General features: G+C 38.1%; 1 protein-coding gene across 1 annotated transcript in view; it reads left to right on the plus strand.

Moving 5' to 3' along the window:
* Window positions 1–1,782: 1,782 nt before the first annotated feature.
* Window positions 1,783–13,362, plus strand: part of pard6gb (par-6 family cell polarity regulator gamma b) — a 44,021-nt gene continuing 32,441 nt past the window's right edge. Inside the window, exons 1-2 of the mRNA XM_039681169.2 lie at window positions 1,783–2,106; window positions 8,633–8,855. Of these exons, the coding sequence (XP_039537103.2) occupies window positions 2,035–2,106; window positions 8,633–8,855 (295 nt within the window). The 5' untranslated portion in view covers window positions 1,783–2,034. The remainder of the gene's footprint in view (window positions 2,107–8,632; window positions 8,856–13,362) is intronic.

A 13,362-nucleotide genomic window follows, 5' to 3' on the forward strand; every position in this document is an offset into this window, starting at 1 on the left:
TTCTTAAGAGAGTCAATTCGGAGCCTATAGGAGAATGGTTACCGGGATTTTGTTGCATAAGACCAACATATGTTCCTGGATCAACATATTTTGTTGATTCTGGATCAACATTACTGTACCAAAATGTAGTCCTTACCCAATCCCTACCCCGAACCTAAGCCCTACCCATAACTTTTCCCTAAAATCAGAGGCTAATGATAGGTGAATAACACTGATGTTTAAGTACTTCACACTGGTTCTAAGACTAGACTTCACATAAACTGTAAACCTGTCCCTCAAATCTGATCCGTCTTTATTTTATTTTATTATTATTATTTTTTTTTTTTACAAATGAAGAGTTCAGATGCAAAAGCCATAAATGCCATTTGGAATTTTCTTCTAAAATGACCATTTTTATCAAGCTTGTATATTTAAGTTCAGTAATTTCACTTAAATGACAATTAATAGGTAATTATCATTGCCATTTAAGTGAAATTACTGAACTTAAATATACAAGCTTGATAAAAATGATCATTTTAGAAGAAAATTTAATAAATGCCCGAAAAATTGCAATAGGCTTTGTGACAAAGTCGCAGCTTTCCTAGGTTAATATGACTTTCTTATTTCAGCCAGACACAATCAGAGTCATAGGATGGAGTATAAATAGCATACAGCTAGTGCGTGTACATAGGGGCTATGTCTGAAACAATTTAATTCAGTGCACTTCAACTGCATAAGGCACATTCTTTTTATTGTGTAGTAGTGACATCTAGCGGTCAATGTGTGAACAACTAGTAAGGCCACAACAGTTGACGTATGATCGATCCATCGCACGCCTATGATCGCACGTAGTAGTAGGCTACACTGTAACCCCTATATATATATATATATATATATATATATATATATATATATATATATATATATTTTTTTTTTTAAGAATATGTGTTGGCCAATCAAACAGTTGATGGACCCCATTGACTTCCACAGTATGGAAAAAAAATTATATAAAAATAATATACAATGGAAGTCAATGGTTACAGACATCAAAATATCTTCTTTTGGTGGTTCAACGGAACACATTCTCGTAACGTTTGGGTGAGTAAATGATGACGTACATTTCATTTTGGTAGCTTTGACATCACGGACAAGCATACATATACTTTTTTTTACTGGCCAGTGGAATGTTTGCCGGAGAAGTTACTAAAAAAACATTCTTGGCCAGCTGTCGGGAATAGGCGCCTGAGAGCCGCTTCCCTGCAATGATGCACATCTCGACAATCTGAATGTCCTTAACATTAACATCACCTTCTAAATATAGTGCGTCTATATAGTCTCTTTACTGTATGTAATTGTGCACTCCATATTCATATGCGATTAGTTAGGTTAGGAGATATATAACAAACCCTACTATGGCTAAGGAATGGCTCATTAATAATAATAACGTCGAGTTAAAGTTGCTTGGTAACCGTCACGTGAAGCTAATATTCATTAGCCAGCCTTCGGCGGAAAGAACCGTCTTGTTTTCTGAGTAGAAAATCTATTAATTTATTGGAATTCAGTTGTTATTAAATAGTGGAGAGCAATTTCCATTTTAGGATTTCATTTCAAAAAGGAAAAACAATTTATCCTTAAAGTTTTTGTGTTTAACCGAACAGCTAATTCCCGCCCACTTTCTAACGTTCGCTTTTAAGCCAATCGTTACCTCTTCCGGACCAACGTCACGTTACTCACTTAATATTCATAAGAACAGCCTTCACCATAGTAGGACTGCTCGTCGGGATTCGTTGTGAGAGAGAGCGATGATGTCATTATGTGAAAACTTAACCCACTCCCCCTAGTGAGAGGCGCTGATTTGCCTTTCACATAATTTTCTGCAGAAGTTTTGTGAAGTGACCGACACCGCGCGACCTCAAGTTACGAAAATCTGTCACACATCCTCCGAGGACTAACTTTTCCGCATCTGGAACGTGGATATTGGACGTTCAATAAGGGGACAGGCTTATAAATCGAGCCCATCATCCTGGACGGGCTGAAAAGTTAGAAGCGAGCAAAATGAACCGGAGCTTTAATAAATCGCAATCTTTGCGTAGCTTGAACATGAACGGCGTGGAAGTGAAAAGCAAGGTGAGTTGTTTGAAATGCACACTGGAAAGCAATATTTTGCGAGAATAGTTTCGTTGCATAGTTACACGATGTTGTATATTTTTAGAAGGTAAAAATAGGGATGGCTAACTTTGGTTAGCCCATGTCAAATCATATTATAGCATATGAAATCTTTGCATAGTGCTCATTTACTTACGTCAATTGAAAATAACGTTTCCATCTGCTTTTGAGAATTGATTTTGTTTCATCAGCGTTTTTCTCCTTAACGTTACCTTTTAGTCAGCTCCTGTAAAACGAGTTGCAACACAACCGTTTTGGCGCTTGAACTGTCACATTCATGTATAGTGTTTATGGTTTCCGTGACTTTAGATCTCCAAAATAATATAAAACCTTCAAATTTATCAAGCACAATCCTGTTCCAGTATTTCTGTAGTCTGGCTGCAGCATGTGGCTTTCAGATGGGAGCTTCTGCTCTTCAGATGGGAGCATTCTTGCTGCTCTCTGAAGTTTTGTGTTTGCAAATCTTCACATCAGGTCTGGTTAAATACTCTCCTCATTTCCAGCTGTCCGAAAATAGTATTCTAACAACACAAGGACATATTTACTCCTTTGACAAGAGCAAACACGAGAGCTGATTCATTGGGATGGGCTCTTTTATTTGTCAGTTGGACAAAGTGAAACTTTTTAGTTTCTTCCACTGTTAACATTGATACTTTAATAATATAATGAGGGAAATTTGGATTAAAGGGACCGTTTTCTCAAAAAATGTACTCACCTTCATGTTGTTCCAAACCTTTATTTGGTTGAACATAAAACACGATATTTTGACGAATGTTAGTAACCAGCATTCATTGACTTCGATAGTAGGAAATGATGAAACTCAATGTTCATAAACTCAAACTGTTTAGTTGCAACATTCTTCAAAATATCTTCTTTTATGTTCAATATAAAGACTATTTTTGGGTGAACTATCCATTTAAGATGTCTGTCTTTCTGTGTTTTTCCGTCTATCATTCTAGTTCCCTTGGAGAATAGCATGATTTTCATTTATATCACGATGATAGATTTATCATAACTCAAAGTGGTGCCATGAAGGCCTTTCATATACAGTAACTGTTCAATTTGCCTGGGGAAATATCTGACAAAGCTTCAACCAAGCCTTCACAGAAATAATTCTATATCTGTCACCGCTCGTATAATGGTGGTGTGGACTACATGTTGGTATCTATCTAGGCGCTGTCATTGAGACCCATTGGAACTAGATGATTCATTACATGTCTCTGCTTTCCCATTTGAGATGTCTGTCACTTTATTCACTATATATTCAAAAATGAATGAGAGTGGCTGCAAACTCAGTTGTCTGTTGAACTAGACTTTGGCTAGACAAACTTTTATAATGTGGTTATGGATGTGATGGTCCTAATTGTTGGAATGTGTGGGCGACGTGCCCAGATCCAGACTCCGTTACCATTGTCTGATTATTATTCGCCTCTATTATTCAGTCGTGCTCGTCTAATTCATAACGGCCTGAATCCCTGCTACTGTGGTCAATGAAAGGAGCCACTGTTTGGGCTCTGTAAAGACAAGAGGGCCCCGTTACATTTCTCTTTTCTTCGAAGATGGATACCTATACATGTTGGAATGGTGTCTGTCGATCAACCCGCTTTCCCACTGAACCAATACTCGCCCCCTAAACAAAAGTATCAATGGATGGATTTGTGAAACTTAAACCTGCGAGGCAAGAATATTTATGGAATTGTTATCTAAGATGCCATGATGTTTGGAACACTGTTTATCAATCATATCAACATCACAAAGGATGTGTTACTCCACTATGATGCAACGCTGTGATGTCACTAATCTCTCGGTATCACACGTAGTGTTTTTATGATGTCACCACCCAGTTCCGGTACATCACAATCAAGGAAGGGTTGTTTGGCTTGGTGATAAGAGTGCATGAGGGGGTTTCTGAAATGAACCATGAGCCAATGTTCTTTTGTGAGGAGCTGTTTTTTTTTCCTCCTCCCACCACCACTTTATATCTAACGTGTCCAGGGCTTTATACATCTTCCAGAAACACTCCTCCAACTGCTCTTTCAATTCTGTTTTCCACTGACCAAGCTGGATCTCAATTAGAAATGTACTCTTTGGAATGCTATACTGACATTTGATAAGATTGGGTTTTGGTGGGTACTGTTGAGTGTCACACAAGTATTTAACACAAAGAGCTGTGTATTTGGCTGTAGTGTCGTGTTTTGACTTGCCTGAACCTGTCAGGGTTTGAGGTCTGATAAAGTGTTTTCGCTGTTCTCCTATTACTCAGGATTTCGATGTTGGAAATTGTGTACTTTATGCTCTGTATAAGCCCGTATACTCAATTATCTGAGGTCATGTTATTGTTTTTAAGATTGAGTTTGCACATGGATAACAACAAAATTAAGATGGATTCAGATTTACGCTGTGTCCTAACCAGATGCGATAAGATTCCAGTTGCAAAAATCGAATTAGTATTTTAATGGTTTTTCATGATACCAGAATGTAGTGTTTGGTATTAATAACATTTCATCTTGATTCCACAGCAAAAACAAATATGTTATGAAATGATGGCCTGGATTAGACCTTATTTCAATTAGGACATTTAAATAGTTAGCTTTTATAAATGTGCTTTACAAAAGAAAACCTTTACTGGTATGTATCTTGAGACAAAACAATGGCACTGATATATTTTAAGAAATGTCAATGCAAGTTGCTTTCAGCATTACATTAATTTTAGTCTGGGACTACTAGACTTAAACTAGGGATAATTTTTTTTAACCTTATTTTATTTACCTTACATTATGCACGTGTTTCATGTTATTATTCAAGGAAATGGTAAGAAACAAAGAAATAATGTTGTCCTTGGCCTACAACCCTGTCATATAACTCCCAATAACAGTAATAAATGGCCAAGCCATTAGTCTTGGCAAAATAAAACATCATTGTCCGAAATGTTTCTGGCTCCCAGTGGGGTTATCTATGTTTAAATAACACAACCTGATAATTTTACCCTGACTTTTGTAATTTAGCCTTGTTGAATACGCTGCTCAAATTGTTACAGTTTGCTGAAGAAACCATGACTAACATTATCCATTGACTCTCAGAGAAAGAACAACAACAAAAGTATGTCACCATTTAATGTCAATTTAAAACAATTTGTTCTCCACATTAGAAACAGAAAGACTGCATCAATGTACTTTATTTATTTAGTCAGTGACGCAGCTCTGATGTCTTTGCTGATAAATGGGTTAAATTCTCACACTTAGGCAGTGGGATGGATGTTTTTCGTAATTCATATGTGTCTGCAATTGGGCTCACATTGTCACATGCAGTCAACTTGATGTCACACCTGCCACCCCAGAGACCCTCTGAGTGTATTTCTGCTTCTTCACATTTATATTTCATGTGCTAATGACAGACTGCCAGCAGTTAATGTAGGACTCTGGTTCTTGGGGCATAATTACAGTCCATGAGGGAATGCTGGGATTCTGCAGACTCAACCGCTGCTGTGAAAGACAAAGTGAGGCCAGTGTTTTTCAGGCTGGATGGGACGACCCACGCATTGAATCAAGACTCGCATCTGCGTGACAGTCACGTGATTCCAGACATAGGCCTAAACTCAGCTTGACCCCTTTTGGTGAAGGGGACAGACAATTTTCTCCTCCGAATATAGGCGAAGTTATACTTTCTGGCCATAGTCTGATGTTCAGAGCTTGTAACCAAAGGTTTCTAGGGGTGAATCCCACACACAATATGCTTGAATATATTTGGTCATGGCACTTTAAACCAGGTGACTTTAAATTCTGCCATTATGTGATGGTGTTGTTTAAAAGTGTCTGTGGAGATAAAGAGATTAGACCACATCCCAATCAGTGCTATTTTAGTATTATATTGATATACGATTGTAGTTTATAATAATATTTTATTTGACATTTTTCTAGAATATTTATGTTTTTGTTTTATGTAGTTTTTTATCATGAACGGTCATGAACTGGCTTTTTAAATTTGTTAAATTGTTGTCTTGAGGTCAACTCATGACGTTCGCGTGGTTTTTGCGTTCAAAAACATCAAAATGAATAAGTAATAGGCTATTTTCTACCCTAGTTTTGAGCCCAGATCAGAAACGCTCGGTTTTTATGGGCGTCTCGCACTGAAGACTTGGAAGTAAACGTCCACTGCTGTGAGTGGATAACAGTTTTGCTTATTATAATGAGTTTCGACTCACCCGTCGGTGTATGTGGGGGAAATTGTTTTGAAAACGTCCAATGTTGTAAAATGGCAACCGGAATGATTCGCTCATACATGTCCGTGTGTTGCACAATTCCTGTCAGATCCAATATAGACGGCACAGCATCGTTCTTTACTCTCAATCGGTCTGCAAATCCAGTCTTGTTTACAAAACAATCCTCAGTGAAATGAAGCGAATCGGTGGGCGGGGCTAAACCAGCCGCGTTGAAGTAGGCGTTGATCTTCTTCTGCGGGGGTGGTGTTTTATCCTCTTTGACGTCATAGTTCCCCACTTTGAAAAACGAGTCGTTTGCTGAGGCTGGTGTCAATAAAAGTTTTTATTGGACTAACAAAGACGTTTTCAGTTCTGAAACGTACAGGATATTCTTATAATATGATGACCTCTTAGATGTCAGAAGCTCAAGGAAAATTTGATTTCTCAGTGCATCACCCCTTTAATATCTAGTACATGAATTGTTTGTTAATGGCATAGACCTTATTCAGAGCAGCGCCATGACAGGTATGAAAGTGAGGCTTACCGTGTTTCCAATGGCAACCGCTGTAAAAAGCTGAATAAAGCGGCTAGATTACTTACAATTTTCCACAGCTTACATTGTCGGGAGTTTTTTGTCAACTGACATTTCTTAGAAAGATGTTTTTCCAGTGTTTCATGAGCAGAACAATCCGAAAACACATTAAATAACAGTACAGCCCATTGAAGAGATGCAAGTTTATCCCTCACAGCCTCGCTTTCATTCTCATTAAAAATCAAAGATGGCGCTGCAGTGAATAAGGCGTATAGCAAAACACTTAAAAAGCTGCAGTGCAGAGGAAAAGTAATGACGTGTCCTGTTCTGAGAAGATTGGTTGGGTTTGTTCACCTGTGCAGGGGTGACATCCGCTAGTGTGTGTTGTGGAAGTTAGCTCTGCTTACTCATCATCCCTCATTGTGCTTCACTCTATTGTGTCTCTGCCCCTGTTTGACTCCATTTCCACATTACAAACAGCAGAGCTGTCTGAGAGATAAAGAGTGTTTTGGCCAGGGCTTTAACAATGTCAGTGTTTCGAGATTTCTGACATGTCTGAAGGTTAAATGGATTAATTTGAATGCCATTAAGTAACAGAAATAAGTGTCGTCTTCAGTTTTAGTTGGTGGAGTCGAAACAGACATAAGATGACATGTTAGGTCTACCTTTAGTTTGAAACTGGATAAAATGAGGTTGGTGTGATTTAACCTTGGTGGTGCTGAAGAATGTGAAAATTGTAAACCTTTGTTTTAAATCTTTGTTTGGCTGGAAGGTGGGCTGCTTTCATTGAAGCGCACACACACACACAGACAGTTACTCACACACAGAGATCACACAGCCCACTTACAGAAAGATTCAGGACTCGGGGAGCATTTGTTTTCAAGATTGCCCTGTGACTTATATTAATAAAATAGCTTTACTACTGAAAAGATGCCTTATATGTCTTTAAGATGTATCTCAGCAACAAGGTGGAATCATCTATTTTTTTAAGTAATTAAACTCACAGCTTCACTAGTAAAGAGATGCAATTTACACACACGCACAATCTGTCTCTCACTCTTAATTCATTCAAATACATAAAATATTACTGCAATGCTTTGTCTCTGTGTCTGATTTAAAGTTGGGAAGAAGGCTAAATCGTATGACCTTTAACTTGTCAATTCTGGCAAATGACCAATACCAATGAAATTTGCATAAAATTTCGGTATGAGATCATATGAATTGATATGAATTGGCAACCAATTCGCCAAAGAATAAACTATGAGAGTGATTTCGGTCGATCGATAGACTTTTTTCAAATGTTTTTATGCAGGCACACTTTAGAGACGCATGTTATACAATAATTATAAGTTATTCAAAGATTTTTGAATGATAAAAATGCATATTTGCTGAATGCTGAGTGAGAAAGTATTATAGCCTTTATTTCTCCTTTCTATAACTAATACAAATGCAAATGCTTTAATACTTTTATAGTTTACTTTCTTATTTAATGTTAACTTTTTAATAGACCGTACACTGATAAAGAACAACACTGTCAAAATAAAAGTCCTACTGCTGTCAAAAGAAATGTCTGCCTCGAACATGTATCGGGGTTATCAATAAGTATGTAACTTATTGATTATTAGAAAATGCCAAACATTGGCCAGTAATCCATATCCCCTAATCACAAACGACTGGAAAGATCCATCAAAAGCCCTATAAAAATCAATGTAGTGATGTTTTGTGACAGCATGCTGACGTGCACGTTTCTTTTGCAGTATGGAGCAGAGTTCCGCAGGTTTTCAGTGGATCGAGTAAAACCCGGCAAATTTGAGGAATTCTACAAACTCATCATGACAATCCACCGGATTGCAAACATGGAGGTGATGATCGGATACGCCGATGTTCACGGAGACCTCCTCCCCATCAATAACGATGAGAACTTCTGCAAGGCCGTGTCCACCGCACACCCCCTGCTGCGACTCTTTATCCAGAGACAAGGTATGAGCTCTCTCACTTCCCACCCACATCCATTTATTCAAGGTGGATTTTCCTGCTTCGTTTGTAGCATTGTCTGGTGACTCGTCTTGCTTGAAGATCTTGTTGGCTTAGGACGCCTTGGTTTCAAGTTCTTCTAAAACCCAATTGGGTCAGTTAGGGGTTAAAAATCCTGCAGAATGTAGAGTATGAATTAAGTAAATACTTTCAGAGTGATTCAGCCCACAATTTCTGTGGTCCTGTGGTCAAGCGAAAATGCTGGGTAAATAGGGTCATCGTATGCTGTGTTTTGAAGCATACAGAGACACGTTCCCAAACGTGGCCCCATGTGCCGTTATTATGTTGTCACCAGCACATATGTGTGTGTGATAGAACCGCTGTGGTCTGGAGATAACTTTCTACAGGAAAGGCTGCTGATTTTAATGGCGGTGAAGAGAGTGACAGTTCTTTCCTGTGGAGAGACTCCGACTCTTCCTGTAAATCCCAGCGCACCCTTAAAGACAAATCAGCATCCTGTAGCTGAACTGTTTCAATGTGTGTTAGATACTTTGTTTCCAAAATAGTGACTGCTTTCCAAAATGGTTGGTACTAATGATAAGGCCAATATATTTGGACATTTTTTGAGATTATTGGTATTGGATACATGTAGCTTGGTTAAATAAAATTAGTAGCCTATTAGTTTGCTTAGTTCGTTTCTTTGTTTAAAGACAGCATTATTTGCCATTTGCAACCCCATAATTTGACACATTTCCAAATGTGAAATCAGATATTCAACAAGAAAAAATAGGACATGACTTTTATCAACTGGGCATTGATTGATTGATTGATTGGTGAAAAGTGGGTGGTTCATTTTAAACTAGTGTTTTGTTAAAACAATTTAGCTATTTGCTAACATTAGTTGTGTGATGTCTTTCACTGAAAAAGTTGTAGCTGGACTTGTTATTAGTCGCTATCACAAAATGTAGATATTAATTTTCAGGGATATATTTACTTTTCAAAAAGTTTGGAGTCAGTAAGTTTATTTAATTTATTTATTGGAGTTGAATACTTCTATTTAGCAAGGGTGTATTAAAGGGTTAGTTCACCAAAAAATGAAAATTAAGTCGTTAATTATTCACTCCATGCTGTACCAACCCCGTAAGACCTTCGTTCGTTTTCAGAACACAAATGAAGATATTTTTGATTCAATTTGAGAGGTGGATCACTAAAGAAAATGTTTAAATATGACTACAGTGGCTCAAGTATAAGTTTATCAAGCGACGAGAATACTTTTTGTTTGTTTTTTCGCACCAAAAGTATTCTCTTCGCTTGTTGAACTTATACTTGTGTTTGTGTGTGTTTTTTTTTTTTTTTTTGGTGAACTGGGCTTTGCTGTTCATTTGAGGGTTCAGAATGATCGCTCTGTTCTCAAAGAAACTCCAGCCTATAGAAATCAGGTCACAGTCTACTGGTATGGCGGGCATTTCACACAGACAAAAGAGCCACGTGAAAAGAGAAAAAGAGGCACCTCAGCGGGCTGGGCTGTGCTCATCTTTCCACATCCACAGATAGTGCTTTAAAGGTATGAACGCTGCTCTGAAATTATTTGCATACTTCCCATCTCAACAGTTGCACAACCATAGTCCAGTAATGCCTTCAAGGAAGCCACATTGCATACCCACACTCCAAAAACGAGCTGTTTTTAGTCTTTGACATCTTTTGCTAAAGCAAAGCAGGCATTCTGGTTCCTCATCCTTAGTGTGTTGATTTATTTATAGCGATCAGATTTACAATTTTCACCTGGCAGCAAAAACAAAAAACAACAAAAGTTGAAAAATGTCAGACTTGCATTGAAGTTTCTATGTTGTATTGTAGTAGAATTCAGTTTTTGACACCGTATACAAAGTTGGATCTCTGCATTAACGGTGGTTGAAATCATTGGAGGATTTAAATTTAGCTTTTCTAGTTTTGATAAAAAAAAACTGTTCATGCATGTTAAGTTTTACTCCTCTTGACGGCTTGGCTTCCAGTCGTGGATTACGTAAGTCGTGTTTTCTTGCGCCAGCACAAGCTTTTAAGTGGTCAGCAGGATTTGTACTATTATGCTAATTAGTTTCTTTGCTCGTAGCTGTGAGTGCCATTCAGCGCTCGTAGTGACCATTGTGAATGCTGAACAATGAGGTGCTTTCTCACGATTTGGCTCTCTTTTAACCTGAGCATGAGTAAGCCCGTAACAGGCAACGCTTGCTGGGCGGTACCGAAGAGTCCAAGCATTCCCGTCAATCATGAGTTCCTGACATAGACATGACTTTGTGTGAGTCAGTGTGAATGAGAGATCATTCCAAAAGCAGAGATACCCCTCTTCAGGAGCCAGAAAAGCCACATTGGTTAGGACCACAAATGGATAGAACTGCAGTTTATACATGTAAGCGCATTCCATAAAAAAAAATGTAGTCTGGTTTATTTTTGACACATTCCACAGCAGTGCTTGTGCCCCAAAATATAATGGAAATCTGACCTCCACATCCACATCCACTTTCCGAATGTTGACGGCATCATTTATTAAAATGTTCCAAACCAACACTATCTCACGACCAATTCGTACGAATTCGACGCATGATTAAAAAGTGGCTAATTCGTACGACCTCACTCGTACTAATTTGTACGATTTGTCTAAACCCACGTGATGGTTAGGTTTAGGGGCGGGGTAAGGGGTAGGTCATTCGTACGAATTCATACCAATTCGTAAAATATGTACGATTTAGCAAAATCGTATTAATTAGTACGAGTGAGGTCGTATGAATTGTTACGAATTAGCCACTTTTTAATCATTCGTCGAATTCGTACGACTTGGTCGTGAGATCGGGTTGTCCAAACCTATAAGACTTGGGTCAATCTTCGACACACAAGTGAAGATATTGTTAAAGACTTGGGTTAAACCACTCAATTCTCGATTCGAGGAAGGGTTGATGCAAATGTATGGGTTAGTGATGTCTAAAACCCGAAAATAGGCTAATTTTACAACTCCCCCAGAGTTAAACAATTGAGTTGAACCTTTTTCGAATCCATTCAGTCGATTTTCTGATATTTAGAAGAATGTCAGTAACCAGACAGTTTCTTGTCTCATTAGCCGCGTTTCCACTGCCGGGCCAGGGCCGGGCCGTGCTAGTGCGTGCCAGGGCCAGTCGCGTTTCCACTGTCACTTCCGGGGCTTGATCGGGGCTTCCTCAGGGCCAACGGCCAGGATTTCTGGCCCGTCGAATACCTTGGGCCAGAGGGGGCCAGCTCGGGCTAGAGGCGTGCTCAAGGTAAAAGGCGGAGTTTATCGGTGTTATGGAACATTATGATCTGAAGCAAGATGCACATAGGGGTGTCCATGTTTAACCGATTAACCGTTTAAAATTGCATAACATTTTAATTTGAACTGTAGGCCTATGCCAAATGCTGCGCAACAATAGGCTATATATAGCTACATATCGACGAATTTTCAGATATTTGTTTGATTTTTTTGCCCCTTAAACATTTAAAATATTTGACAAATTAATATGAAAAAAATATATATTTTACTGGTTTTCTGAGGCCAAATTAGAACCTGGAAATGATATTTTCCCTGCAGTGCTGAATGAGAAGAGCCGTAACCACAGCAGAAAGGGGATTTATGGGTGATTTATAGGCTATAATAAATGTGTCTGATAATAAAATAATATAAAATAACGAGGCATTAATTGTTTATTAATAAACTATTGTTTTCTAAATGATTTTCGGCTAAAAACATATCTCCATCTCCGGATGCACATTTAGAGAGAAATTAAGCTACATAAACATAAGATATTGGCTTTCGATTCGAATTTGTTCGTTTTAAATTGGACATTTAAAGCTTTAATCTACAAAGGATATAACCCCTGTAGACTAAAGCTTTAAATGTCTAATTTAAAACGAACAAATTCGAATGCGGTGGCTGTTTCAGGTCTTACGCTTCAGTTTACGGAGATCATGAAGCGCGCCTTGATTAATTGTTAAAGCACGTTTTCTTGTTATAAATAAATTTATTTGCGAATAATGTATTATTATTTTCTGTATGACCAGAAATTAAAGAGTATTTTAAGTTGTTTCCACTGAAAGAAATGCAATGAAACTGTTCACATGGGCGTCTCGCAGCCATCAGTGCGTGCTCCACACACACTGGATATGCGCTGATATTTGTCAAAAATATTGTGTTTATTTGTGCTCTGTTCCTTTTTTGGATAAAGGCGTCTTCTACATATGCAGCCTAATAAAATGTTACAATAATGATGATGATGGTTATTATTATTATTTGCAGACACGGAGTTTTTGTGAAATGGACGTTTTGCTTATTTTCAATTGGCAATTTCAGTTTGAAGGGTGATGGAAATGGGGCTTTAACTGCTCCGTACTTGCTGCGTTTTATTTCTATAAATTAATTTCGTTTCAAATGGGGTCCAATCAGTTATTAAAGGTGTTAAAAATTTACTCTGTATCTCGAGGTTGCGGCGCGCACACTATGCACCGA

Source organism: Pimephales promelas, chromosome 18, assembly GCF_988280905.1.
Source record: "Pimephales promelas chromosome 18, fPimPro1.hap1.1, whole genome shotgun sequence".
NCBI classification, from domain to species: Eukaryota; Metazoa; Chordata; class Actinopteri; order Cypriniformes; family Leuciscidae; genus Pimephales; species Pimephales promelas.